Source organism: Talpa occidentalis, unplaced genomic scaffold (genome assembly GCF_014898055.3).
Source record: "Talpa occidentalis isolate TD23 unplaced genomic scaffold, MPIMG_talOcc4v2.1 talOcc4.6, whole genome shotgun sequence".
In the NCBI taxonomy this organism is placed as follows: Eukaryota; Metazoa; Chordata; class Mammalia; order Eulipotyphla; family Talpidae; genus Talpa; species Talpa occidentalis.
The window spans coordinates 45,794,653-45,821,640 of NW_023604972.1; the positions used below are offsets into that span (position 1 = coordinate 45,794,653).

A 26,988-nucleotide genomic window follows, 5' to 3' on the forward strand; every position below is an offset into this window, starting at 1 on the left:
TTTATCTTTAAGGCCTGCAAAGAAAACAAAAAAAGGTGCCAAAGAAAAAACATCAGATGAAAAAAAAGATGAGGTAGAAAAAATAAAGTCATACCCCTATATGGAAGGTGAACCTGAGGATGATGTCTACTTAAGACACTTATATCCAAGGCAGATATATGAGGTGGAGAAAGCTATTCACTTACTTAAGAAATTTCAAATTCTGGACTTTACTAATCCAAAGCAAGGTGTTTATCTTGATTTGACACTGGATATGGCACTGGGAAAGAAGGTATGTAAACTTTATTTGTCAATAGTGGGTGTATGAATTGTTTCTTAATTTTTTTAAATTCTTGCCTCCTGTAATAAATTTCAAAAAATCATTTACTCTTTACCTACTTAGTATGAAAACTGCTTGTCTTTTTCATTTCCCAAATATAAAAAATGATGTTGAATTCTGCAGTTGAGAGTATTCTGCAGTTGATAAACATATGTCTTCTGTTCCACCTGAAGAATTATTGATGTAAATTTCAATAAAATATTGTTAAAATTAAGATATTACTGTAACTTTGTAAAATGATTTAAGTTATGGGTGTCATGTTTCTTCTCTGCAACTGAAGGCTTTGAATGAATTTTGTGGCCTTAACTTGTGTTCCTGAGAATCCTAGTTTGAGACTTAAGTTTGCATGGGTGGAGTTCTATTGCCTCTCACTCTTGCTTCAACCAGAACTTCTGCTTACCTGTTTAAATATTGCAGTCCTGTGGATGACTTTTGTTTACAAAACTCTAAAAGAAGGAAAAACACTAGATTAGAGTTTACATTAGAATTGAGGTCAATTTATGTACAGCTCTAAATTTTGTAAGCTTTTCACTTAAATAGAATTTTCGTGGAAATTATGATTTAATTTTTCATTCGAGGATTTTTTTTTTTTTGGTCAGCCTAGAAATTTTAAGTTTTTGAATGCAACTTAACAATATCAACAATAGCAATAGCAACATAATTGAGCATTTAGGAGGAGGCAGTTTAGTTCAGTGCTTAATAATAGCATGCGCTCTGGAGTCAGATTACATTACAGGCCAGAATTTTGACCATCACCACTTAATTGCTCTTTGACCTTTGTTTTCCTGGTTTAACCTCTTCAAATTTCAGTGTTTTTTCATCTTTTTATAAAAGGAAAGAAAATGTTTAGTTTGTATGGTTGTAGTTAGGATTAAATGAGGTAGTGCTTGTAAAGGACTTGGTAAGTGTTTAATAATAGCACCAACACTTACTGGAAATTTTATCAGCCACAGTGCTTAATGTTTTGCATGCATTTTCTCATTTAGTCCAATAATAATCTCAGAAGAGGAAGTTGAGACACAAAAAATCAAGTCACTTGCTCAAAGTTATAAAGTGCATAGTGGAGTTAAGATTTGAACCAAGGTCACTTCTTCATTCTTATTTATTAAAAACAGTTTATACCAGCGATGTTGTAATTTTATTTTCTACCATTGTGTTACTGTTCTTTTTTTTAAATGCTGCAGTGTCCAACTTGCTCACTTTCTTGGTCAATCATAAACATCATTCAAAACAAAGACTTGTAGGACCACAAGTCCTATACTTCACTTCAGTTATAGAAGCCACTTATAGAAGCCACTTGTAAACTAATAACTTTTTAAGAATACTGTTTTCTTCCTAAGACATTTTTTCTTTTTCACTACAACAAGCTAGGATTCCCCAGGGGATGTTATTATTGTGATTGCCTCTGATTGAAAAAATGTACTGGAACCAGTTACAACTTGTTGATGGCAGAGGAATGTCAGTCAATAAAGCTGAGTTGCATGTCTGGTATAAATTGTTCTCAGAGTTTGTGCCTTCTTGTCTGAAAAGAAATCCTCAGGAAGTTATCTCTATTCAACATAAAGTTTTTCTAAAAAAAAAAATCTTTTAATCAGTTTTAATTAGGGAACAAGTAGTTTTTCTTCTAGACTTAAGGCTGCACCAAAACTTTGGCTCTAGAACTTGTTTCCATGGAAAGTCTACTTAAGAAATCTGAGCCACAGGCCTAGACAGGTCCTTGACCTAAACAAATTAGTTCTGAGGCCCTTTAGAATCTCCACCCATTTTAGAGTGCCTCAAATGCCTATCATTGTTTATTTTGAATTTCCCAACTGAATTTCTAAATATATCTGAAAATGGTGGTGGTTCAGGTTTTTTCAAAATAGACCTGCTCAGAAGCCTTTCGACTTTGGCATTCTGACATGGATTTACTATCACTTGGTAGTTTAGAGCTAATGATGGAGATAAGGAGTGACCTACTGAACAGATCAGCAGGGTAGTGTCATTCAGTGTGCATAACTGTGTTCATGTCTTCCTTGATGGTATCAAACAACTACATGTGGATTTAACTCAAGGTAACAAACATTTATTGACATCTGTCACATGGAAAGCATTGTACTGTTGCTGGGAAAGATACGGATATGCAAATACATCTCTTAATATATGAGACCCTGATAAATGATGTACATATAAAAGCCAAGTGTCATGGGAATATAGAGCTGGGAAGAGAGATTTAGATCTTCCTTGTGATTTCTTATAAAAGAAGTATAATCCCTTATGTCTTAAATTGCAATCAGTGATGGGCCTCCCTGGTGGCGCAGCGGTTGAGCGCTGGGTTGCAAAGCTGCCGGCGACCTCTGCGGCGCCGGTTCGATCCCCGGCTGCTCCCCGGCCACCGGAGGAGGGTCCCACATGGCGCGCAGACCTCTCCTGCCGCCCGCTGCTCCCCTCAGCAGTGTACTTCGGTCCTTCTGCCTGCTCTGCTCCCTGCTCTGGCTCTGGTGAATTCTCTCACCCTCCCGCGCTTCTGACTGTACCCAGTGCATGTATAAACAAAAAAAAAAAAAAAAAAAAAAAAAAAAATTGCAATCAGTGAGTAGTTCTGGATTAATGAGAGGACATATGGTAGAATTAAAACATTATAAACAAAATGTGCCAGTTCTGTTTTTTATAGACATGAGGGATCTAGAAAAGATGAATGAATTTTTCATAATTATTTTTCCACTGTTTTGTATTTAGAAAAAAGTGGAACCATTTGCCAGTGTTATTAGTTTTCCATACCCATTCATTTCAGAAGTTAATAAAGTTGCTGTATTTACAGGGGTGAGTATCCTTTATCAACTTTTTAAGTATTTTTATGTATTACATATATCAGTGATTAGAATAAATGAATGAGGAGCGTTAGAGAAAATCCTAGCAGTTGCCCAGTCTTATTTTAAGCAGTTATTCGACATATTTGAGGTTATGTTATTAGTTTGAGATGGAGCTAAAGTAGAGCTTCAGTTTCATCATTGTTAGTCTACCACATTATGTTTCCCACAAGAAATGACAAATTACAGAATTTAATCTAACTCCTGCTTCCTACTTGAACTCGTCTCCTCAAAAATATACAAAAAGATTTTTTAAAAGCAACAGGCTCATTTTATGCTGAAGACACAGAAACTACAACTTTTTAAAAAGTCTGGTCTGGAATATCAAGAAAGTCAAGGATATAATAAATACAGTACAGTTATTTGTCAATCTTTTATTTTAAACATTTGTTTATAATAGATTTACTAATTTGTTTTGGAAAGCTTATATTCTTTTCCATCTGTCCCACTTTCAAGGGAAGAATTCTCTCTTTCCAGAAAGGTGGGAAATGTAGCTATATATTTGGAATGCTACAAAAGTTAAGTATAATCAAATGGTGTAAATGAAACACAAAAGAAAATAACCAGCAATTTTCATTTTTCTTTTGAATTTTCAGACTGTCTAAATTTTTGTTCTATCATATTATAACTTTTTTTCTCTTCTATATTGGTTAAATTTCTCTAAGTTAGCAGAATAACTAACATTTTACTTTTGGAAAATGATGTATTGATAGCATGGGGACTTAGGTTGAATCACTAAGTAGGTTCCTAATATCCCATTTTGAAATATGTGTAAGTTGGTAAAAAATAGTTTAATCACCCACAAACTAAACTTGTTATGAATATCTCTCATGCATCTAACTGAAAATTATACATTTCAATTAAAAGTAAAACCACAGTTTTTTTATTGTGAACTGTGATATTCTAACAATATTTGAAAGCAGACTGAGTTTGTTTAAAGCTTGCTGTTCAAACTTGTATTTTTTTTTTTTTTGCTTCAAAGATCTGTATATTTTAAAAGTTGTCTTTATGTTTTTAAATGATCTATAAAGTTATACCAATTTATATTTTAACAAGATTAGATGAGAGTACCTTTTTGTCACCTCAAAGAAGTATTTTTGAATATAATCTTTTAAAATCTTTACTAATTAGATTGGAAAAAGAGAGGTATGATTTTATTTTTCACATCTTTGATTTTTTTTTGGTGAGGGTGATAATTCTTATGTCTATTTGTATTTTCTTTCTAGAAATTGCCTGTCTTTCAATGGGTTTGTAAAACTTAGATTTCTTGCCCATATTTCAAAGGGCTGGTGAAAGCCTCTTTATAGTAAGCCCATCAATCATTTTTCTGCCAACTACAGTAAATATCTTCCTTGATTTATTCTTTGCCTTTGAATTTTTTGTTTGTTTGTTTTTAACTTTTTATTTTAAAATAAGTTTAAATTTGTAGAAGGGTTGCAAAGGTAGTATAAAGAGTTCCTATTTATCCTTCATCTAGGTTTCCTATTAACTTATATAATCACAGTATAATTATATAAAATAAAGAAATTAACATTGGTACTTAAACTACAGACTTTACTTAGATTTTACCAGTTTTTCCACTACTATTGTTTTTCTGTCCCAGGTTTTAGTCTAGGATCTCACACTGTATTTGTTTTTTTTTTTTTTTTTTAAATAATAAATTTTATTTTTATATTCCCCCATACAATTGCAAAAGCCCCATTCTGACCCCAATCCTTCCCTTCCCGCCCCCCACCCCCCAAAAAGTGTCTCTGGTTCATAGTTTTTTGTCAAAATCAAAATCAAAATCAAACTTGTATTTTGATAGAATGCTTCAGAGATTAAAATAGCAGAGGAAAATGGAGCTGCATTTGCAGGAGGAACTGATCTTATTCAGAAGGTACTGTGCTGTTTTCATATTCTTTGAAATTGTTAATCTTTGCCATCTGTTTATTACTTGTGAAACTTAACTACATTTCTCATATGTTTTAATAAATGGCTAACTTTTATACAACAGGGAAAATTCTTCATAATATTGTGGGTTTTTTTTTTTTAAGATTTATTTATTTATGCTGGGGTACAGGCCAGAGGTGTAGGGGGTGAGAGGATTCACCAGAGACAGAGTGGGGAACAGAACAGGCAGATTGACCGAAGTACACTGCTGAGGGGAGCAGCGGGTGAGTCAGGAGAAGGTCTGCTGCGCCATGTGGGTTGCTCCCTTGTTGGCTGGGAATCGAACTCGTGCTGCAGTGGCTGCAGATTGTTTCATAGGTTGCGGCTTAACCCTTGTGCCATCAGGGAGGTCCCTTCATAATATTTTGAGTTCAAAATCAAGCTAAGATGAAACTATCCAGATCATCTTATGTTAATTATGCTGGATTTATATTTTGATTGCTTTTCTTTGCTTCCTGTATATTTGTGAGAGTTTTGTGGGTAGACTAGAAAGAACATTAACACTTTGGTTATGAATGTAAGATTAAAAAATGAAATCCAAAAGGTAGTACACATAGATACCTGTGTTTATTTATATTTTAAAGATCTAATATGTGTTTTGTTTTCTTAGATTGAAAAGTGTGATTAACTTTTGTAAATGGTAAACGGTAGTATCTGACTTCTATAAATAGGACTTTCAGTTACTCATAACTTTTACCCACCCAGTAGTTCAAAGTGACTTAAGCTCAGAATGGAAACAGCAAAGGACTGTGTAGCCTGCCTTGAGAAAATAACATTTGAAACAAGAGCAACAATTTGAAAATAATGTTTGAAACAAGAACAACCATTTTTTAAAGAGGTGGGAAAAACAGTCATGTCTCTTGAATTTTCAGTTATTTCTGAAAATGCAAATGTTTTTCCTTAATATTCTCTAAAATCCTTTCATCTAAATGTAATCATTTAAGTGATAGAATTCTTTTCTTTTTGTTTTTAGTACAGGAAAAAAGTGATACAAAATCTATCTTTAGTTCCGTATCCAGATTTTTATTCAGGGTTAGGGTTGTTTTTCTGTTTTTTTTGTTTTGGCAAAAGGGGTTAAGACAACCTATGAAGCTGTTGGGAGCCACTGCAACACGTGTTCAGAGTTAGTTTCAACTCTGAACCCTTCATTTGGGATGTACAGCAGTGCTTGTAGTTGTTCTTTCCTATTCCAGTAGGACTCTACATTTTTGTGATTCTGTATTTTTAAAGAGATTCTCCTGGGGAGAGTCAGAGTTAGTCAGAGACTGGTACCTAATTCTGTCTGATATCTTTAATTTTAATTTATTAAAATCACTTTAATATTAAAAAACGATACCACAAATTCTTTAGACTTTGAAAATAGAGCTTGGTCTCTGGAGTCGGAAAAATACTCTTATTATATTTGTGTTCTGCCTTCCATCTGTTTTCTTTCTACAAGCCGAAGAGTATTTGGTAGAACTGTCATAGCAACAATGGAGTTCAGATAGATAGCTCTGCTCCTTAAAAACTGAGAAGTTACTTCACAAGAAAGAAGCTCATAGAGTGCAGAAAGTAGTCTGCAGCATTTAAGTTCATTAAATAAAACATATTTGAAAAAGTAACCCAAATAAGGAAAGCAAGTACATTTTGAAATTATTTGGTAAATAAAATATCACAGGGACAAAATTTCTCATTAGAATCCATAGTGGTGATCTGTAGTTAGAGGGAAAATGCCAACTCTGTGTAATAGACGGTATGTTTTTGCAAGTTACCCTGTGGTATCTTTTAAAAATCTTTAGTGTTATTTTTAGAAGGTATTCAGGTTATGAAGTAAATTCAGCACAGTTTTGTAAATAGTATCATGGCTGCAGTTTTTTTTCACGTTTCTTTTTTTTGTAGTTTAAATACTGTTATACTTAGTGTTATACTTAGTAGGATAAATTTACAATACTTTTAGTCATTACTTAGGTAAGACCTTTACTAAATTCATTTTGTTTTATTTTGAAAAGCATGTCACAAATATGTTGGATCTAAGGGATTTTAAAATCATTTTTTTTACTTATCTTAAAAGCATGATTTCTTTTGATATAGTTTTGTATTATTCCAATATATGATATTAAGATTAATTATAGCATAACCTTATATTTAATTTTAAATTTAGTTCAAAGGAATATGTCCTCAAATCATTATTAGAAGGTCTTGGAGTAGAAACTTTACATAAAATTCTTAGACATTTTGAAATTTCTTCTGTTTTCATATGTATAACAGAGAGAGCCCTGGTTCTAGAATCACACTACCTGTGTTTGTATTCTGGGCCTACCTCTTAAAGATACACAGTTATTCATCCTCCCAAGTCTTCAGTTTCTTTTTCAGAATATATGATCATTATTAGTACTTCCCTTGTGGGGTTATCGGAAAGAGTAAATGATTTAAACCATGTAAAATCCTCAGCAGAATACTTGATATGGGATAAATGCTCATTTATTGTTAAGGGGAGCATAGTATGTTATTTAGGGAATAAAGAATTTGTAAAAAGGAAGAGTAGTAACAGGAAGATAAAATTCCTTGATGGTCCTTTAATTTTGCTAGAGTTTACATATTTTGGGTTTAATGTGTAACCCCAAACCAAAGCTTTGAATGTCATAGTGTGGTAAGATTTTATGCATAAAGAATCATTGGAAAAATATTTGTTGTCCAAGCAGCATTATTCTAAAAAGTTTATTTTACAGTCAACTAAAATTTTAAATGGAAAATGTTATGTAGTATAATAATTCTTCTGTTTGCCAAATTAATTAAAAATGTCTTAAAATTTGAATGTTCTCTTTGCTTTTAGAATGCAGTTAGATTATGGATAATAAACTATAAGCGAACATCCCACTCTGTTTATTTTTAGTTATTGGAGGCAAGAGAATTTTAGTTTTCTTTGTGAAAATAATTATAGATTCAGTTCTTTAGATGCTCTAAATTTAGGAAGGCAATGTGCTTGCCAGTGATTTGGCAGCTAGTGGTTATTAGCTTTACATGTGATGTACTGTAAAATGTCCAGCATATTCCTTCAGTTTTAATGGACGTATGAATTCACCTTTGTGGGATGATATAAGTTATGTTCATATCAGTGCTATATGTTCTAGCATGTAACACTTTTTCCTAACATAATCTCATGGAAGAATTAAACTCATTAATTTTTTTTTTTAATGGTTGTGACTATTTTTAAAAGACAGCATCAAAAGTTATTTTGCCTCTAATAGTTTTCATAATCAGTAAATATGTTCAAATTGATCTTGGACTTGAAGAAAAGAATTGTGTTTGATATCTGTTTTCTAATCACAAGGGGAATTTAATGCATCAGATTTTGTTTATTTTCCGAAGGATAAAACTTTTCATGTAATCTAAGGTTATCAATTTTTCCCTGATTTTCAGATTTTGGATGATGAAATTCAATCAGACTTTTATGTAGCTGTTCCAGAAATAATGCCTGAGCTTAATCCATTAAGGAAGAAACTGAAAAAAAGGTTTCCAAGGCTTAATCGAAGTAAGGGAGAATTCTTTTTATTATTTCATTATGCCAGTAACAGCTCTCTTCTCAACTTTGTTTAATTAGAAAACAAAATTATTAATATATATGTAGAATAGATGTGTTCTGGTATTTGAGTTTTGTGTTATATAAGAATATGTGCATTAAATGTTTTTCTCTTTGGCATTAATATCTGTAAGCTAGTGTTATTTGAAAACTTACTTTATAAGACCATTTCTTTATATTTAGGCTTTATTCCACCTCCAAATTAATAGAATATATTATCCACTAGGTATATTAACATTGTACTATTTTATATCTCCATGAATGTTAATATGTATGTCATTTGTGTAAGCATGCATATATATGAGAGATATATGTGATATATAAATATCAATGCTTATTATGTACATAGCTTTGTAAATATTTTCCTTAAAGAACTTTCACTTTATAAAATATAGTAAGAGAGGTATGAATTGCTACTCAGATAGCCATGTTTTAAAGGCTGAAGCATTGTATGATAAAGTCACAAGATGCTGTAGTTGTTCACTAAAGAAGAAATTTACACATAAATAGGGAAAACAGAAAACATATTGTAGAAGAGGAAGGCATTTAAATTGCACCTTAATCCTCGGAAAACTGAGTCGCTACATGCAAAAGAATGAAGCTTGACTACTACCTAACACCATGCACAAAAACCAACTCAAAATGGATTAAAGAACTAAACATAAGACCTGAAACCATAAAATATATAGAAGGAAATATAGGCGAAACACTACATGACATGCACCTCAAAGACATCTTTACAGACACATCACCCAAAGCAGTGATAGTGAAGGCAAAAATAAACAGCTGGGACTACATCAAATTAAAGAGCTTCTGCACAGCAAAAGAGACAATAACAAAAACAAAGAGAAACCCCACCGACTGGGAGAACATTTTTGCACACAACACTAATGATAAAGGACTGATCACAAAAATCTAGAAAGAGCTGATGAGACTCAACACAAACAAAGAAAATAATCCAGTCAAAAAATGGGCAGAAGAGCTAAAAAGAAACTTCTCTGAAGAGGAAATGCAAATGGCCAACAGGCATACGAACGAATGTTCAGCATCACTTGTAATCAGGGAAATGCAAATCAAAACTACAGTGACCTACCATCTTACACCAGTGAGAATGGCACATATTAAAAAAACTAGCAACAACAAATGTTGGCAAGGATGTGGAGAAAAGGAACTCTTCTGCACTGTTGGTGGGAGTGCAAACTGATCCAACCACTATGGAGAGCTGTGTGGAGATTACTTGACCTACTAAAGATAGAGCTTCCATATGATCCAGCAATTCCACTCCTAGGTATTTACCCAAATGACACAGAAACATTAATTCCAAAGGGCACCTGCATCCTTATGTTTATAGCATCACTATTAACAATAGCTAAGCTTTGGAAACAACCCAAATGCCCAAAAATAGATGACTGGATCAAGAAGATGTAGTATAAATACACAATGGAATATTACTCAGCATTCAAAAAAGGTAAACACATGCAGTTTGCAGCAATGTGGATGGAGCTAGAAGGGATCATGCTCAACAAAATAAGTCAGAAAGAAAAAGAAAAATACTGGATGGTCTCACTCATAGCAGGTATTTAGATAACCTAAATAAGGGACCAGGAAAAAGACTAATACAAAGTAAAAATCAAAATCAACGAGCAGCTATAAAACAGAGACACACTATGCGGGGGAGAAAGGGCAGGGAGAGGAAGGACTAGGGTCAAAATAAGGAGGAGGGGGGGTGCAATTGTATGGGGAATATAACCAAAATGAAAATGCATACATTGTGCAAAAATGAAAAATGATGTAAGAATTATATAAAATAAAATATTTAAAATGTAAAAAAAAATAAATTGCACCTTAATAGTTGGATGAGTGGTTTAAGGGGAATATTATTTTAAATAGAAAGAATTTATTAATCATGGACACTGACCTAAGTAAGAAATTATTGGACAGCTACAAGCAAAACCAGTTAGTTTTCTTTGACTGTAGTGAATGGTATTACTACATTGAAATAAAAAAAAATAATAGGAAAAGATATTGGAAAGGTAGACTAAAGACATATTGAGAAAGTGTTGAATAACATACTGTACACTTGCACTTTTTTTCTGTATTCAGAGGGGATCCCTTAGAAGATGCAGGGGTTAAAGTCTCAGCACTATCAAGCTATCACCAGTCACTGCCAGCCACTGGGGCATGAGTTCTACTCCTGATCCCCATCCAAAGAGGAGGGTATAGCAGACCTCTCCTGTCTCTCCTGCTCCCCTCACCAGTGTATTTCAGTAGATCTACCTGTTCTACTCCCTACTCTGTCTCTGGTGAATCCTCTCACTCGCCCCCACCCCTGTCTGTCTGGCCTACATCCCAGTTCTTGTATGCATAAATAAATAAAAATAAATCTTAAAAACAAAGAAGTTTTTAAAGTGGAGAATTCTTTAGGACTTTACTCTGTAACCTAGCGAGAGTTTGTAAGATGTATTGGCATGTGTCAAAACTGGAGACAGGGAACTCAGTTAGGCTATAATTGCAAGAGACTAATTATAAAGGTAATTTTTAAATTAAAGTCTTCCTAATGAGACTGGAGTGAGGAGGATAAATGTCACCAGTATTAGGACTTCTGCCTAAGTATTAAGAATGGGCAGGCTGAGAAAGAGAAGGGGAAGAATCAAATGATGCTGAGATTTTTTTAAGTAGAGAGATTTCATTTATGAAAACAGGCAGATTTCAAAAGAAAAATAAGTTCTTTTCTGGATGTTGTTTTAGGTGCTGGATGTCTGATGTAGATAGCTGTTATTTTGAATACAATTTTATAGTGTAAATAGATGCTTGAAAATAATTTTAGAATTGTCTTCAAATGTCAACTGTAGTTGAGCTGAACACTCTGAAATTTGTCATACATGGTAGCCACTATCACTTACTGCAATTTTAGATCATGTTCTATACTTTAAACAAATTCAAATCAACTCTAATTTTTTCTTGTACTAAGTTTGTTTATTGTTGATATCCTGCATCCTTGTTGAACTGAGGTTTGGCACTTTCTGTTAGGTATTTTCATAACACTTGTGTTTGTTGTCATGGAATCAGACTTATGTTCTTATTTTAAAAATTAAAACAGTAAATTACAGTTGAATTTGATAAAAGCTCACTAAAACCAAGTACTACTACTACTAATATTAAATGTATAGTTGAAACTAGATACTGAATATATCTGCATTCCGCTAGCTCCTTACTTTCCACAGTGAACTGGTTTTGCTCAGAAATTAATTTTGTCTCCTTTTCTACTTCATCCATTCTCTGAATAACCCTTTGGACCTCTGTTTTCTTTAAGCTTGAGTTTTGTTTTTTTTTTTTTTATTACCATTTTCATTGCAAAATTTGGGACTATTGTTTTTAGTTTGGAAAGTTTTCAAGTAACTATTTCAAGTAAGAGAAATTTGCCTTTAAAATGTTTATTTTTATTAATGGGTTTACTTTATTTCTACTTTCATAATGAATCATAGCTTCTGTATGCCATAGTAAAGTTACCTAGATAAGGTTCCCTGACTCCTGAATTTGATTAACAAAGCATGTTGAAAAAACAGCTTTCTCCTTATCTAAACAGTTTCTTTTCACCCCATATGATCTTTTTAACATCACTGGCAAAATATTTGTGTTCTTTAAATGAGAAGACAAACAATTTTCCTGTCAAAAATGTTAAAACAGAATACATCTGATGTGTATTAGAGCAAATGAAGTTTGTGTTATGCATTTTCAGATGTTATTCACATCCTTGTTTTGAAACATTTGATTCTCCTCACATCCAACAAAAAGACTTTAATGGTAAAATAGAAATTACAATTTTAAGCAACTGGATGAAATTACAAAACAAACAAGCCACTGCAGCTGAACCCATTAGTTTGTATATACTTTGTTTTACTAATGCAAGTAGCTGTAACCATCTTTGTTGTATTGAATGTGTACATTTTATAGCATGTTTAATGCTACAGTTTTGTTATAATTGCCTACCTAACCCTGGGCATGTTCTCTATCAAATGCACCTTTGGCTTATTTTCTTAATATTTTTTATTTTGCAAAAAAAGACATTTAACTTGCTTTATAAAAATGTTTGAACGAATTTGGGCATCATTTTGCTTGTCAGCTAGCCTTTTTTCCTCCCCCAATATAAATGCTCTTTAAAATTCTTTCATCTCTAATGTAGATGTGATTTTTTAATTCCTACTCTTATCTGTTATTTAGCATTTACTAAACAAAAAATGCTAATAAGAAAAATATGTTGACTTAGTGGAATCACTTTTCTACTTTGTCATAGTAGGTACAATGGCATATATGGAAACAGGTGATTTTTTTTAATCCATACTAGCCTGTTGGCAGGTAAGTGAGAAATGGACATGATTAGAAAATTGCACCCACTAATATGTATTCCTCTAAACACACAGTGCTTAGACTTGACCATTAGTGGCCTAATTGGAGTCTTGTCAAAAGGATTTTTCAGCAGTTGTCTTAAGATTACTGCCCTTTTCTGAGAATGGCAATGCTTTCTGTTTGAGACTATGGATGTAAAATTATTGAAATCTAGTGAGAAATACTTTGGACTCATTGATTAAAATGCTCTGTATCATTATAATGCAAGCAATATTATTATAGACGATTGTTTTTAGTCTTCTAAAATACAGGGAATTTTTGCAGGGTAATCAATTTGAAATTTTTCTCTCATGTATTAGTTTAAAAATTGATTGTAAAAGACTTTTAAGAATGATTATGTATGATTATAATTATTATAGAGGAATTGTTGCTGTATTACAACTGGTTTTATTACTCTTCTTCATTTCCTTTAATCTTGGTTGTCTCCTTGTCTGTCCTCACACACTAAGTGTTCTCCCTTCTCAGATCTTTGGACTTTTGTCCCAACTTTCCGTAATGCTCTTTGCTTATTTGCCTGGCTCACTTTCTCATTCAAATGTCACTTAAACAGAGAGGCCTTTCATGACCATACTATGTAAAATATACCCTTTCTTACCACTTTCACTGGATTTCTCATTATTTTGGTTTTTTATATTCATTCTATGACTTACCGCTCTTGGCATCTTCCAGATTTTATTGGTGTGTGTGTGTTTGGTTCCTCCCATTAGAATAAGGTCAGGTTTTTGTTTTGTCCACCACTATATTCCCATGACCTAGAATATCACCTGGCACACAATAAACTACTCAACAGTTATTTGTATAATGAATACACATTTAATGCAACATTCAACTGATAGAAAATGTAGTATTATACACTTAACTGAAGAATGAATTATCTACAATTTGTAGATTTTTTGGGAATTAGAATAATTCTATTTATAGTTATTGAGTATTTGCTTTATGCCAAGCCTTGTATATGATGGCTCTCAACAAGACAGACAAGGTCCTTGATTTCTTGGCGCTGGCAGTTTTGTTTTCTGAAGTAGACAAACTGGTTTAACCGAGCATTTAATCATGCTTAGATTTCTCTAGCTAAGTAAATGAACAAACTAAAAAAAAAAAAAAAAAAAAAGAAAACCCTTCCCAAAACCTTCATTTTACTCAGCTATCCTACCATCTTAGTGTTTTCTGTTATTTTATACCAAATTTTCAAACCAATTGTCTGGCATCTCCATTTCCTTGCCAAGTATTGTTCTTCCTTGCATCCTTTCTCTCCCATAATTCAGCTAAAATATTCCACTCAGTAATAATCACTGTTATTTATTTTGTTACATTAAAAGATCTGTTGATTTTTTTTGTTTGTTTTATAAAGCATTTCATTTACACTATACAATCTTAATTCATTCTCCTTTCTCACTGTCTTCATTCTTTGCTTTCCCTGGCTCCTTTTAGTTTACTTCCTTCATTCCTATATGATTCCTTTATAGAAGAAAAAAGAAGAGATATGTGAGGATGAAATACCTGATCATGTAGTTGAGTACAGGACATATTCATTATAGAAAATGAAAGGAGACAATTAGTGGAAGAGAAATGGAAAGGAAGAAAAGAAAAGAAAGAAAGGTAGAACTTAAAAGCACAGAGAAAAGAGAAACGGGAGAAAGAGTGGAGTAATTTCAAAGCAGTAAGGCCAGCAACACCCTAGAAATAACTGAGGATTTAACATTGAACTTTATCAGAAAGCAGAATAGATAATGATTAACACAGACCTCTCTTAGTCTTGGCTTTATTATTTACACTGATCTGAAATAAATTTTTAACATTTGTTGTGCCTCTACTCATCTACAGATGATTTTCATGACATCTTCCCATAGTGTTTTTGTTATGTTTGGAAGAGCTCAGCACAGACTGAGTATATAGCAAGTACATACTATACCTGAGCCTCTATTATTATTGACCACTACAGTTCCTAAAGTAGTTATTCATTCTCTACCATTATTTTAGAGTAACTCATTCTTTTTCATCTCTTCACATGTCATTTCTACCTTCATAACTCATTTATTGAATAAGCAGATTTTTTTTAAAGATTTGATTTATGCATAGAAGAACTGGGGTGTAGGCCAGAGGTGCGGGGGGTGAGAGGATTCACCAGAAACAGAGTGGGGAGCAGAACAAGCAGATCTTACTGAAATACACTGCTGAGGGGAGCAGTGGGCGAGGCAGGAGAGGTCTGGTGCTCCATATGTGGGTCACCTCCCTGGCCAGTGATCCAACTCAGGCCACAGCTGTGTAGTGTGACAGTGCTGAGATTTAACCCCTATGCTACCAGGGAGGCCCTAAGCAGATAATTATTGATTACTATGTGCCGTGTGGTACAATTAATAATGAGGATTGGTGTTTTTATCTTTAAGGAGATAAAAATTCAGGGGCTAGAAAAATGAGAACAAATTGCTGCGCTAAAATGCAGAGAGTGTACTAGTGAAATATTAGTGAAATGTGCAAAGTTCTTAGAGGAAGAAGGAACTACTTTGTAGAATCAGATTATAAAAAGAATGTAGCAGTTAAGTTGAAAGTTTAAGCATGAATAGACATTTTTCCCCCCGTCATGCATGAGGAGAACATTTCAGGCAGAGGAAATGGGCTTTAATAATAGCACACTAAGATGTTAGAGAACCAGTTGTGTTCAGGAAATTGTAAATTATAAGTAGCTTTTCATCATTTGGTACATAAAGTATTATCAGATAGCAGGAGTCAGTAGGGTCAGATAGTGATAGGCAGTGGCCCAGATCAGGAGGGCATTGTGTGCCATACCATGAAAGTTAGAATTTATTGTTTGTACATATAAGAGCCATTTAAAACTATTGCTCAGGGCCTCTGCTGGTGGCGCCGGCAGTTGAGCGCTGTGCTGCAAAGCTGTTTGCAGCCTCTGCAGCGCCAGTTCCATCCCGGCCGGCTGGCAAGGGTCCCACATGGCACAGCAGACCTCTCCTGTCTTGCCCGCTGCTCCCCTCAGCAGTGTATTTCATCAGTCTGCCTTTTCTGTTCCCCCTTTGTCTCTGGTAAATCCTCTCACCCTCACGTGCATCTGGCCTATACCCTGGTTCTTGTATGGATAAATAAATAAATCTTAAAAAAAAAAAATATTGCTCAGAAGAAAATTATGAGATTTGGTTATTAGAATGATTATATGTGAAATGACTATAATAACTATATGGTTATTAGAATGACATTTGTGACTATATGTGATAGGGTCGTGAAATCAGGATGATAAAAACCTTAAGAATGGAGACCAGTGAAAATAATATGTCCAGAATATATCAAGAACTCCTATAACTCAGTAAGAAGGCTGTCAACCCAATTTTCTTTTAGTGGGCAAAGGAATTGAGCAGACACTTTATCAAAAAAAAAAAAAAAAAGTGACTGGCTATTAAGTACCTGAAATTATATTCAATAACTTGGTCATTAAGGAAATGCAAATTATCACCCACAACTTTTGAATAGAAGGGAAAGAGAAATAGAAAAAAGAATATAAAAGGTTAAAGAAAGGGGATTTTACTTTTATGTTTTATTATGGACTGCTTTAAAATCTTGAGTTTGCACCATCATCCCCAATCTGTCACTTTTTTTTTTAATTTCTTATTTGAACTGTATACACAGTATGCAGTTTTTTTAATATTCCATCAACAACTTCACTTCAATATGTTTTATTTAATTTTTTAAAGTTTATTTTCTTATTAAGGTAACGTTGGTTTCTAACACTTTGATTCAGTGGTACAGGTTCATACTTCTTTTTTAATCTGTTTTAATGCAGAGATATTTCTCTTCCCTTTGTAAACCTTATTCCTATTTTTTTATCACCCATTATCATTACAACATCACCCTTATATCAGGCTCAAAATTATGAAGTCATTTATTTGTTCATTCTTTGAACAAACATTTGTCATATTATACTCTTTTCTAATTATCTGCCTGCATCAGGGTGGAATATCAAGTAAGTGGCTGGAGGTCATGACAGAGGTTGTGGTTGGAAATAAAACTTGGCAGTTATCAGTGGATAAATGGTATATAGAGCCTTGTATCTATATGAGATCACTTAGGGAGGTATGTATAGATTAAAAGAGAGAGTCAAATGACTGAGCCCTGAGGTAATTCAGCCTTTGGAAATCATCTGAGTGAGGGTAGATCAGCCAACAAGATTTACATGGAACAGTCTGGGAGAGTAGTGTTTCAGAGTACAAGTCAACACATTCTAGAGAAAGGAGAGATTCATTCCCTGAACTGCTGGTACGGGGAAAGTCAGTGGAACACTGAGAAATAAATATTGGATTTGCAAAAGTGAAGGTCATTGGTGATCTTGACAATATTATTTTCAGTGGTGTAATGGGGATGAGGACCTAATTTGAAGGAGATCTTAAAAAAAAAGGAGAGGAGGATCGCTTCTCGACCTTTTGGCTAAGATCAAGTGTAAAAAAAAAGGAGAGGAAATAGAGACAGAAAGGATAGACAACTTTTTATTTTGAGACTGTATGCTTTTAAGAAGTCAGTTTGGGTGGTCATTTGAAGACAATGTGAAATTTGTAGATGTTTTATTTTAAGACAGAAAGATTCTTATAGGAAGTTTTTAAGCTGCTGCTGCTGATCTAAGTAGAACAAATTTGTAGAGGAGAAAAGGGAGCATCTATATCCGTAGCTAGGTGAGCAGGAGTGGGATTCAGTTACAGTTGAAGAGGATGGTTTTCAGTAGGAGCATAGACTGTTCATTCATAGTGACAGGAAGGAAGGCAGTGTTGTGTTTATAGTCAGGTTAGTCAAGAGATAATTTTTTATCTCCTTACTCTGTACAAGGCACTTTTCTTAAGAAAACATAAAAAATATATTTGAGTTTAGAGATATAGAATGCTTTCACCACTGCCTATTTTTTGTACACCACTGTGAGCATCTTACTATTTATTATTATACTGACTGTCATGTTATTTAATACTCAGTTACATCAGAATGTGACACTAAAAAAACTTGCTAGTTTTTTCAGTAGCTATTCCATCTACACCTGTCTTTCCTTCCAATTGAACTTATGGGTAATTGCTTTCAATTCCAGCTAAAAAGATCCTAAAATAATGAACAACTTCTCAGGTAATGCTTTGAATATTATTTGTGGAGGGTATCTGGTACCTTACATTAATGCCTTCACATTGACCTATGGGAAGAATTACTGAAAACACAGTGGGGAGTGGTGTATCTTTAGTGGCAATTTATTGTATTTTTTACTTTGAACAATTCATGTTGTCTACACACAACTGAAAATTTTTCAAGGTAATTTATGGTATCATGGAATACTTAGTATGTTTTTATCTATTAAATTTGAGTTCAGTGTTAATCACTAAATATTAGGAAGGCATTATTTTTGGATTCTCCTGTGTGATCATATAAAAAGTCTTAATTTTTATCTTGATTCAATTTTTCTTTTTTCATATTTAGTTGCATTTCTTTGCCCACCATAAATGAGGATAGACATTACAGTTGAATAAATTAAATATGAGTTATTAAATTATTACTTTCTTCATGCTAAAATGTATAGCCATTTGTGCATTAATGAGCTGCCTATGGACTGCATCATTCACTGTAATAATTATTTCCACAGCTAAATCCTGTGACTTTTCTAGTTTCTTTCCTTCTTTATGGGAAGATAAGTCAAACAAATTTTACACAAAAGTAGTCAAAGATTTTTAAAAGATTCCAAGTCTGTTCTTTTAGCTTTTACTGTAAATTATTTTATAGATTTTATTTTGTCATTGATATTTCTAATTATGATAGGCATCATCATTGTACATATTATTTTTTATATCACAGTGATAATACCACAAATTTAGTGATGTAAAACAGCATTCTGTTTCTTTGTGTACAGCTAAGCTGGGTTCTCTACATAAGGGTGTTATGAAATTACAATCACATGGATCAAGAAGATGTGGTACATATATACCATGGAATATTACTCAGCATTCAAAAAAGATAAACACATGCAATTTGCAGCAACATGGATGGCGCTGGAAGGGATCATGCTCAGCGAAATAAGCCAGAAAGAAAAAGAAAAATACCGGATGGTCTCACTCATAGCAGGAACCTAGAAAACTTAAATAAGGGACCAGGAAAATGAATAACTATAAGAAAGTGAAAATCAAAATCAACAAAAAACTATGAACCAGAGACACTCTATGGGGGATAGAGGGCGGGAGGGGAGGGATTGGGGTCAAAATAAGGGGGTTGCAATTGTATGGGGAATATAAAAATAAAATTTATTATAAAAAAAAAATAAAAAGAAATTACAATCAGGTCTTGACTGGGGCTGCAGTCTCATCTGAGACCTGACTGGGAAGGATCCTCTTTTATCCTCTTTAGCTTTTTGGCAGAATTCAGTTCCTTGAAGGCTGCTGAACTGAAGGCCTCAGTTTTTTGCCCCATGGCCTTATCATGTGACAGCTCACAACATTGCAGCTTTCTTTATCAAAGCAAATAGGAAGACTTTCTTAAGACAGGTATTATTTTTAGATAATGTAATCGTGTACACATAATCATCTTGTCTCTTTGTTAGAAGCAAGTTGCAGGTCTCATCTACACTTAAGGACATGAACACAGAAAATGGGCCCACCATGTAGTCCATCTACCACAATTTATTTGCTATATCTTAACATGAGATGAATGTTTCTCTTAATGAGTAATTTTTACTACTTGTTTAGATATAGTGATAACTTCAGATTTGTAATTTTTCTAACCAGATTCCATTGGCCGTGACATTCCCAAAATGCTTGAATTATTTAAAACTGGACTTGAAATTAAAGTAGATGAAGAAAAGGAGAACTTTCTTAAGACCAAAATAGCAATGGTAAGTTACAGTGGAGGTTATTAAATAAACCTCTTTCTTTTTTGCTTACATGTTTCTTTAATAATTGATAATATACCAGTTTTTTAGACTTACTAGCGTTAAGAGTGGCCCTAAATATGCACATAGGTAATTTGTTTGTTCTATAGATTGAACTCATAAATTTTAATGGTGCTTAAGAATTCCTTCCTTCCAGAGTTATATGCCACTCACTGACATTTACTTGTATTTTGCTTTATTTGATGATATTCTATGCTAAGTAAAAAAAAAATATTTTTTATTCTAATAGTTCAAGCTTGAGACTATGATCTAGATCTTGTATGTCCTCTAAAGAACATTGTATAAAGCTGAACTCATAGTAGGTGTTTAATACTACTTTAATGGTGTTGAGGAATTTGCTTTAATTTTATAAATTGTGGGTGATTATCCCAACCTTTATTTTTTAAAAATTGTCTATTTACAGAAGATGCTGGAAATTGATTTCCAAAACCATATCCTGGACATTATTATAGATATGTCAGATTTATAAGTCATATAAATCTAGTGTTTTTAAATATTTACTAATTTGCTATTATTTTATTAAAGAATCTCTAAAATGCCTATGTAATTGGAGAGGTAAATTTTTCATGTCCATTCTATAGATGAAGGTTTGAAAGCCGAAGAGGGTAAGTAATTTGTTCAAGGTCTTACCTCTAGTTTAAATTAGAATAGGTGTTTGAACCTTGACAGTCTTTAAGCTCTAGGCTCTTTAACCATGTGCCATCTTGCCTCATGACTAAAATTATTTGAATAACTGTTTTTCTTCCTACCACCTACTCTTAAGAGGAATTCTGCATTATACCCAATTGTTAGTAATCTAAGCTAATTCATTTGTGCCCACTGTAGATCATCAGAAATACAAAAAAGGCACTCAGTTAATTTTCTGAAAGTAAAGCTTGCATTAAAAAGAGGACAGAGCAGGTATAATACAAACAGTAGGACACCCCTCATTGTCATCAAAGCTTTGCTTCAATCCATTTGTCACAAAGCTCTACTAGAGTCTGATGTTGGAATTTCTTTGTTCCCAAATGATCCTTGAGAGTGCTTCTCATTTCTTAGGGATGACAAAATTGTAATGTAAAGGAAAAAAAACCCAGTATGAATTTTAAGAGATTATTCTGGGGCTATAAACACTTGATCTTGAATACGTGTTCTGCTATTTAAGTGGTGACTTTAAAGAAGTTTCTTAATGTTGTTGTGTCTCACATTTCCTCATCTTTAAAATTTATAGCAATACCTATTTTACAGTGTGGTTTGGGAGATTTATTAAAAGTTTTTAAGGGCCTCCCCGGTGGCACAGCAGTTGAGCGCTGGGTTGCGAAGCTGCCTGTAGCCTCTGCAGCACCAGTTCGATCCCCAGCCACTGGGTGAGGGTCCCACAGGGCGCACAGACCTCTCCTGCTACCCAGTGCTCCCCTCAGCAATGTATTTCATCAGTCTGTCTGTTCTGCTGCCCACTTTGGCTCTGGTGAATTCTCTTACCCTCCCGTGCTTCTAACTGTACCCAGTGCTTATATAAATAAATAAATCTTTAAAAAAAAAATTGTTTCTACTATATTTAGGAGTTAATAGTTTAGGATTCGGAGTATTAGAAACCATAGCTTCTCATTTATTCTTTTCAATGACTACCATAGTGATTAAGACATATGGGTTCCAGATTAGACTACCTGAATCTTTTAGAGATAAAATTCTTTTTTTCTGATAACTTCTACAAATCATAAATGTCCAACTTAATGATATATACTCAGATCAGAATATAAAGCAATACCAGAACCCTGGAAAATCCTTTTTTGCACCTCCTAGTCAGTATTCCCTTCCCCCAAGAAACTACTGTTCTAAGTACAATTATGACAGATAAGTTTGTCTGTTCCAGAACTTCCTATAAGTGGAATCAGAGTTAGCTATGTACTGCTTTTTGCCTGACTTCTTTCATTCAACATATGTCTATGAGATTGATGCATATAATTGCATTTAGTTATAGACTGCTCTTTTTCATTGCTGTATGCTATGTAATTATTTTTCTTAATGAGAAAGACCTTAATCTATGTGTTTAAAGAGAGTACTTTTTTGAATGCTACTTCAATATGATAGTATAGTGTAGCAGGAGGTTGAGAGCGAGTTTTATTTATTTATTTTTTTGTCCTCTTTTTTTATTTAAATTTTATTTTTATATTCCCCATACAATTATAACCCCCTTATTTTGACCCCAGTCCCTCCTTTCCCGCCCCCCACACCTCATAGAGTGTGTCTGGTTCATAGTTGTTTGTTGATTTTGATATTTTCTTTCTTATAGTTATTCTTTTTCCTGGTCCCTTACTTAAGTTTTCTAGATTCCTGCTATGAGTGAGACCATCTGGTATTTTTCTTTTTCTTTCTGGCTTATTTCACTGAGCATGATCCCTTCCAGCTCCATCCATGTTGCTGCAAATTGCCTCGAGAGTGAGTTTTAGATTCACAACCCGGATTCAAATCCTATTTAGAACTGGACCACCTTGCTTCCTGAGCCCCAGGTTTCTCCCATTTGCCATCTTTTCTATATGTCAAATGAGGTTAATAATGATACATACTTTTTGGCCAGAAAGGAGAAGATGAGCTAATGACATTAACTTCTACCGCTGGCTAAGTTGAAAAACAGGAACTGATTTACCTTCCACCTAAAACAATCATTAATTGTTTATACACAATACCAAAACTAGACAAGAAAACAATAGGCCAGTATTATTTATGAGTGCAGACGTTAAAGTTAATAACTAAATTTTAGCAAAAAAATTGTTCAGCAATATACTAAAAGGATAACATGACCAAGTAGGGTTGATCCTAGGAATGGAAGGTTAATTTAACTTTCAACAATCATTTTAATTCATCATATTAGCATACTAAAAATCAAAATCCATGTGCTCACCTTGGTAGAATAGAGAAAGCAATTTACAGAATCCAACATTTATTCCTGATTAAGAAATACCAACAAGCATTTCATACATAGAAGTCAATGTCGTCAGCCTGATAAAAGGCAAGTAAGGAAAAACAGCAACTGCTGTTATACTTAGTGGTGAAAGAGTGTTTTTCTCCTAGACAAGGATATCTACTCTGGCAGCATTTAGTCATTATTGAGCTAAGGACTCTAGGCAGTGCAATTAGACCATAAAGAGAGGCATCCACATTAGAATGGTAGAAGTAAAACTGTCATTCACAGATGACATGATCTGGCTACCAGAACAAAGAAGTAAATTGAAATAAGGTTGCAGGATACAAAATCAATATACAATAAATCAATTTTGCTTCTGTATAAGGGCAGCAACATTAGAAATTAAAATTAAACAATGGCACTTATAATTATGTCAAAATACAAAATATGTAGGGATAAATCTGACAAAAGATGTGAAAGATGGGGAAGAACAGACGCTAAAAACCTCAAAATATAGTTGAAAGAAATTAAGAAAGATCTGAGTATATGATGAGATGTACATCTTCATGGATAAGTAAACTCAAATTGTTAAGAAGTCAGTTTTTCCCAAAGTAGTCTAGAGACTCTAGCACATTTGTAATCAAAATCCCATTTAACTTTTTTTTGTAGAAATTGACAAGCTGATTTTAAAATCATATGAAAATACAAAGAATTTAGCATACTCAAAACAACTTCGACAAAGTGCAAAGTTGGAAGTTTATCTGATTTCAAGATTTATAAAACTTTAGCAATTAGGAGAGTGTGGTACGGATGTCAAAAGAGACAAAATGATCAATACAATCAAGTCCAAAAAGAAGACACAAAATATAAAAGGCTTTTTAAATGGAGAATGATAGACTTCAACAAATAGTTCAGGAATAGTTCTATGCAGTAGAATATTCTTTCAATAATAAAAAGGAAATGGGGCTTCCCCGGTGGCGCAGTGGTTGAGCGCTGCGTTGCAAAGCTGCCCGCAGCCTCTGCAGCGCCGGTTTGATCCCCGGCCACCGGGCGAGGGTCCCACATGGCTTGCAGACCTCTCCTGCCACCGGCTGCTCCCCTCAGCAGTGTACTTTATCAGTCTGCCTATTCTGCTCTCCGCTCTAGCTCTGGTGAATTCTCTCACCCTCTTGCGCTTCTGACTGTACCCAGTGCTTATATGAATGAATGAATGAATGAATGAATGAATGAATGAATAAATAAAAATAAAAAGGAAACGATTGATACATGCTTTAAAAATAATTGTGTTAAGTGAAACAAATCAGAAAAAAAGGAATACATACTGGATGATTCTATTTTCATAGAATTAAGGTAAATGTGAAGTAACGTATAGCAACAGAAAGCAGACCTGTAATTGCCTTGGGGAAAAGAAGGGGAGGGTGGTAAAGCAATATTGCAAAGGAGGATATTTGACATGTTATCTTGACTGGTGGTGGTTTCACAAGTGTATATGTATATCAAACTTAATAAATTGACACTTTAAACATATGCAGCATATCTTGTGGAATATTATTTAGCAACAAAAAGGAACCTGCCCTTGGCACAGCAGACCTCTCCTGTCTCGCCCACTGCTAGATCCACCTGTTCTGTTCCCCACTCTGTCTCTGGTGAATCCTCTCAACCCTCTACCTCTGGCCTTTACCCCAGTTCTTCTATGCATAAATAAATAATAAATCTTAAAAACAATAGAAAAAGTTAAAAAAAATTTAAAAAAAAGGAACATGCCTCGGATGTATGCCTCTCTGGATGAACCTCAAAAAACATTATGTCAGTTGAACTAAATACAGACTATGTGATACCATTGCTATGCAATATCTTGAAAAGGCAAAATTATAAAGAAAAAAAATTGTGGTTGTTTGATTTGGGTGTGGTAGGAAATATACATCAGCAGTAAATGCATAAGAGGTCATAGTAGAGTGATGAAAGTGTTTTAAAACTGATTTGTGGTGATGGATACACAACTTAATAAACTTAACTAAAAATCACTGTTTTGTAAAATAGAAAATGATGTATTATATATGTAAAACATGGTTTGTAAGCTTATTAAAATGTATAGCATATCAGGTATACCTCAAAGAGTTATTTAGAAAGTACCAAGAATCCTTTTATAACTGAATCTAATAAAATATAACTATTCCATAAATTTTTTTAATTATAATGATCAAAGATAACTTTGTTGACAGATTTCAAATGAATATATTTTCCCTAAAGTTTGAGATTTCCCTATGTGATGTCATTCTTTTACAGCTAGAAATACTGAAGATGTGTTTTGCTTTGCTTTGTGTGTATAATGAAAGAATTGAACTTAGAATAAGTGTATGGATGAATGAACACTTACACTGGCAACATCATGTATGCCTATCAGGGGTTCTTCTCATTTTGGATGAAAGGAGAGTATCAAGAGCTGGGGACAACAAACTAACAGTCTACAGGGTAAATCCAGCCTGTGTTTTTATAGCTTGGGAGCGAAGAATAATCCTTGCAGTTTTAAAAGAAAAGAAAACAAATAATTTGCTACAAAAATTGTATGTTGTCCACAAAGCCTAAAATATTTACTATTGGGCTCTCTAGAGAAAAGGTTTGCTGACCCTTAATCTAGAAAGATGTGTTTTGGGAGAATGAAATGCATTCATTTTATATTTCTATTTGCCAAGTTAAATCATCTTGAGGTCCCTTGTTATGATTTTGTGAAGTCTAAACTGTAATATCTTCAAAATCCAGTCCTAATATTGATGTAGTATGAAATTGATAGAGTGGTTTAAGCAGGTTTTCCTTCTGTATCAAAGTGATAACTAGAGTCAGTTGAATGATCTCTCTTAATTATCTGACTTGAGGATTAGCGTCTTGGGTTTTAGAACTCAGCCATTAATGCCTTTTTACATCAGAACTGTACTAATGCTCTTATAGCCAATCATTATCTAACATTGGTCAGCAATACTTATAAGTAAAATAGTTTCATTCTTAATCTTTCCTACCATTAGTACTGATAATTTATATATTCATGAGGTTAGTTATATTTACATGCTATCAGATCAAATGCTCATTTAAATGAAAATGTCGGGCCTCCCTGGTGTCTCAGGCGGTTGAGCACCATGCTGTGAAACTGTCCACAGCCTTTGCAGCGCCGGTTCGATCCCAGCCGGCCGGCGAGAATCCCACATGGCGAAGCAGACCTCTCCTGTCTCGCCCGCTGCTCCCCTCAGCAGTGTATTTCAGAGTCATTCTGCCTGTCTGTTCCCCACTCTGTTTCTGGTGAATCCTTTCACCCTTCCACGCATCTGGCCTATACCCTGGTTCTTGTATAAATAAATAAATAAATACTAAGTACATAAATGAATGAATGAATGAAAATGACATTTAAATGATATTTTGAATGTATTAAAGAACTAGACATAAGACCAGAAACCATAAAATACATAGAAGGAAATATAGGCGAAACGCTATATGACATGCACCTCAAAGACATCTTTACAGACACATCACCCAAAGCAGTGACAGTGAAGGCAAAGATAAAAGCTGAGACTACATCAAATTAAAGAGCTTCTGCACAGCAAAAGAGACAATAACAAAAACAAAGAGAAACCCCACCGACTGGGAGAACATTTTTGCACACAATACTAATGATAAAGGACTGATCACAAAAATCTGCAAAGAGCTGATGAGACTCAACACAAACAAAGAAAATAATCCAGTCAAAAAATGGGCAGAAGAGCTAAAAAGAAACTTCTCTGAAGAGGAAATGCAAATGGCCAACAGGCATATGAAAAAATGTTCAACATCACTTGTCATCAGGGAAATGCAAATTAAAACTACCATGAGATACCATCTTATACCAGTGAGAATGGCACATATTAAAAAAAAACTAGCAACAACAAATATTGGCGAGGATGTGGAGAAAAAGGAATTCTCCTGCACTGTTGGTGGGAGTGCAAACTGGTCCAACCACTGTGGAGAACTGTGTGGAGATTTCTGGACCTACTAACCATAGAGCTTCCATATGATCCAGCAATTCCACTCCTAGGTATTTACCCAAAGGACACAGAAACATCAATTCCAAAGAGCACCTGCACCCCTATGTTTAGAGCAGCA

The 26,988-nt window shown here is 33.9% G+C and overlaps 1 protein-coding gene across 6 annotated transcripts in view; it reads left to right on the forward strand.

Annotated features, from left to right (window-relative positions):
* Positions 1-26,988, forward strand: part of MRPL1 (mitochondrial ribosomal protein L1) — an 84,939-nt gene that overhangs the window by 27,627 nt on the left and 30,324 nt on the right. For all 6 annotated transcript variants that reach the window (XM_037529478.2, XM_037529477.2, XM_037529479.2 and 3 more), the window contains 5 exons: positions 13-271; positions 3,038-3,121; positions 4,976-5,047; positions 8,500-8,611; positions 19,813-19,919. In XM_037529478.2, the coding sequence (XP_037385375.1) occupies positions 13-271; positions 3,038-3,121; positions 4,976-5,047; positions 8,500-8,611; positions 19,813-19,919 (634 nt within the window). The remainder of the gene's footprint in view (positions 1-12; positions 272-3,037; positions 3,122-4,975; positions 5,048-8,499; positions 8,612-19,812; positions 19,920-26,988) is intronic.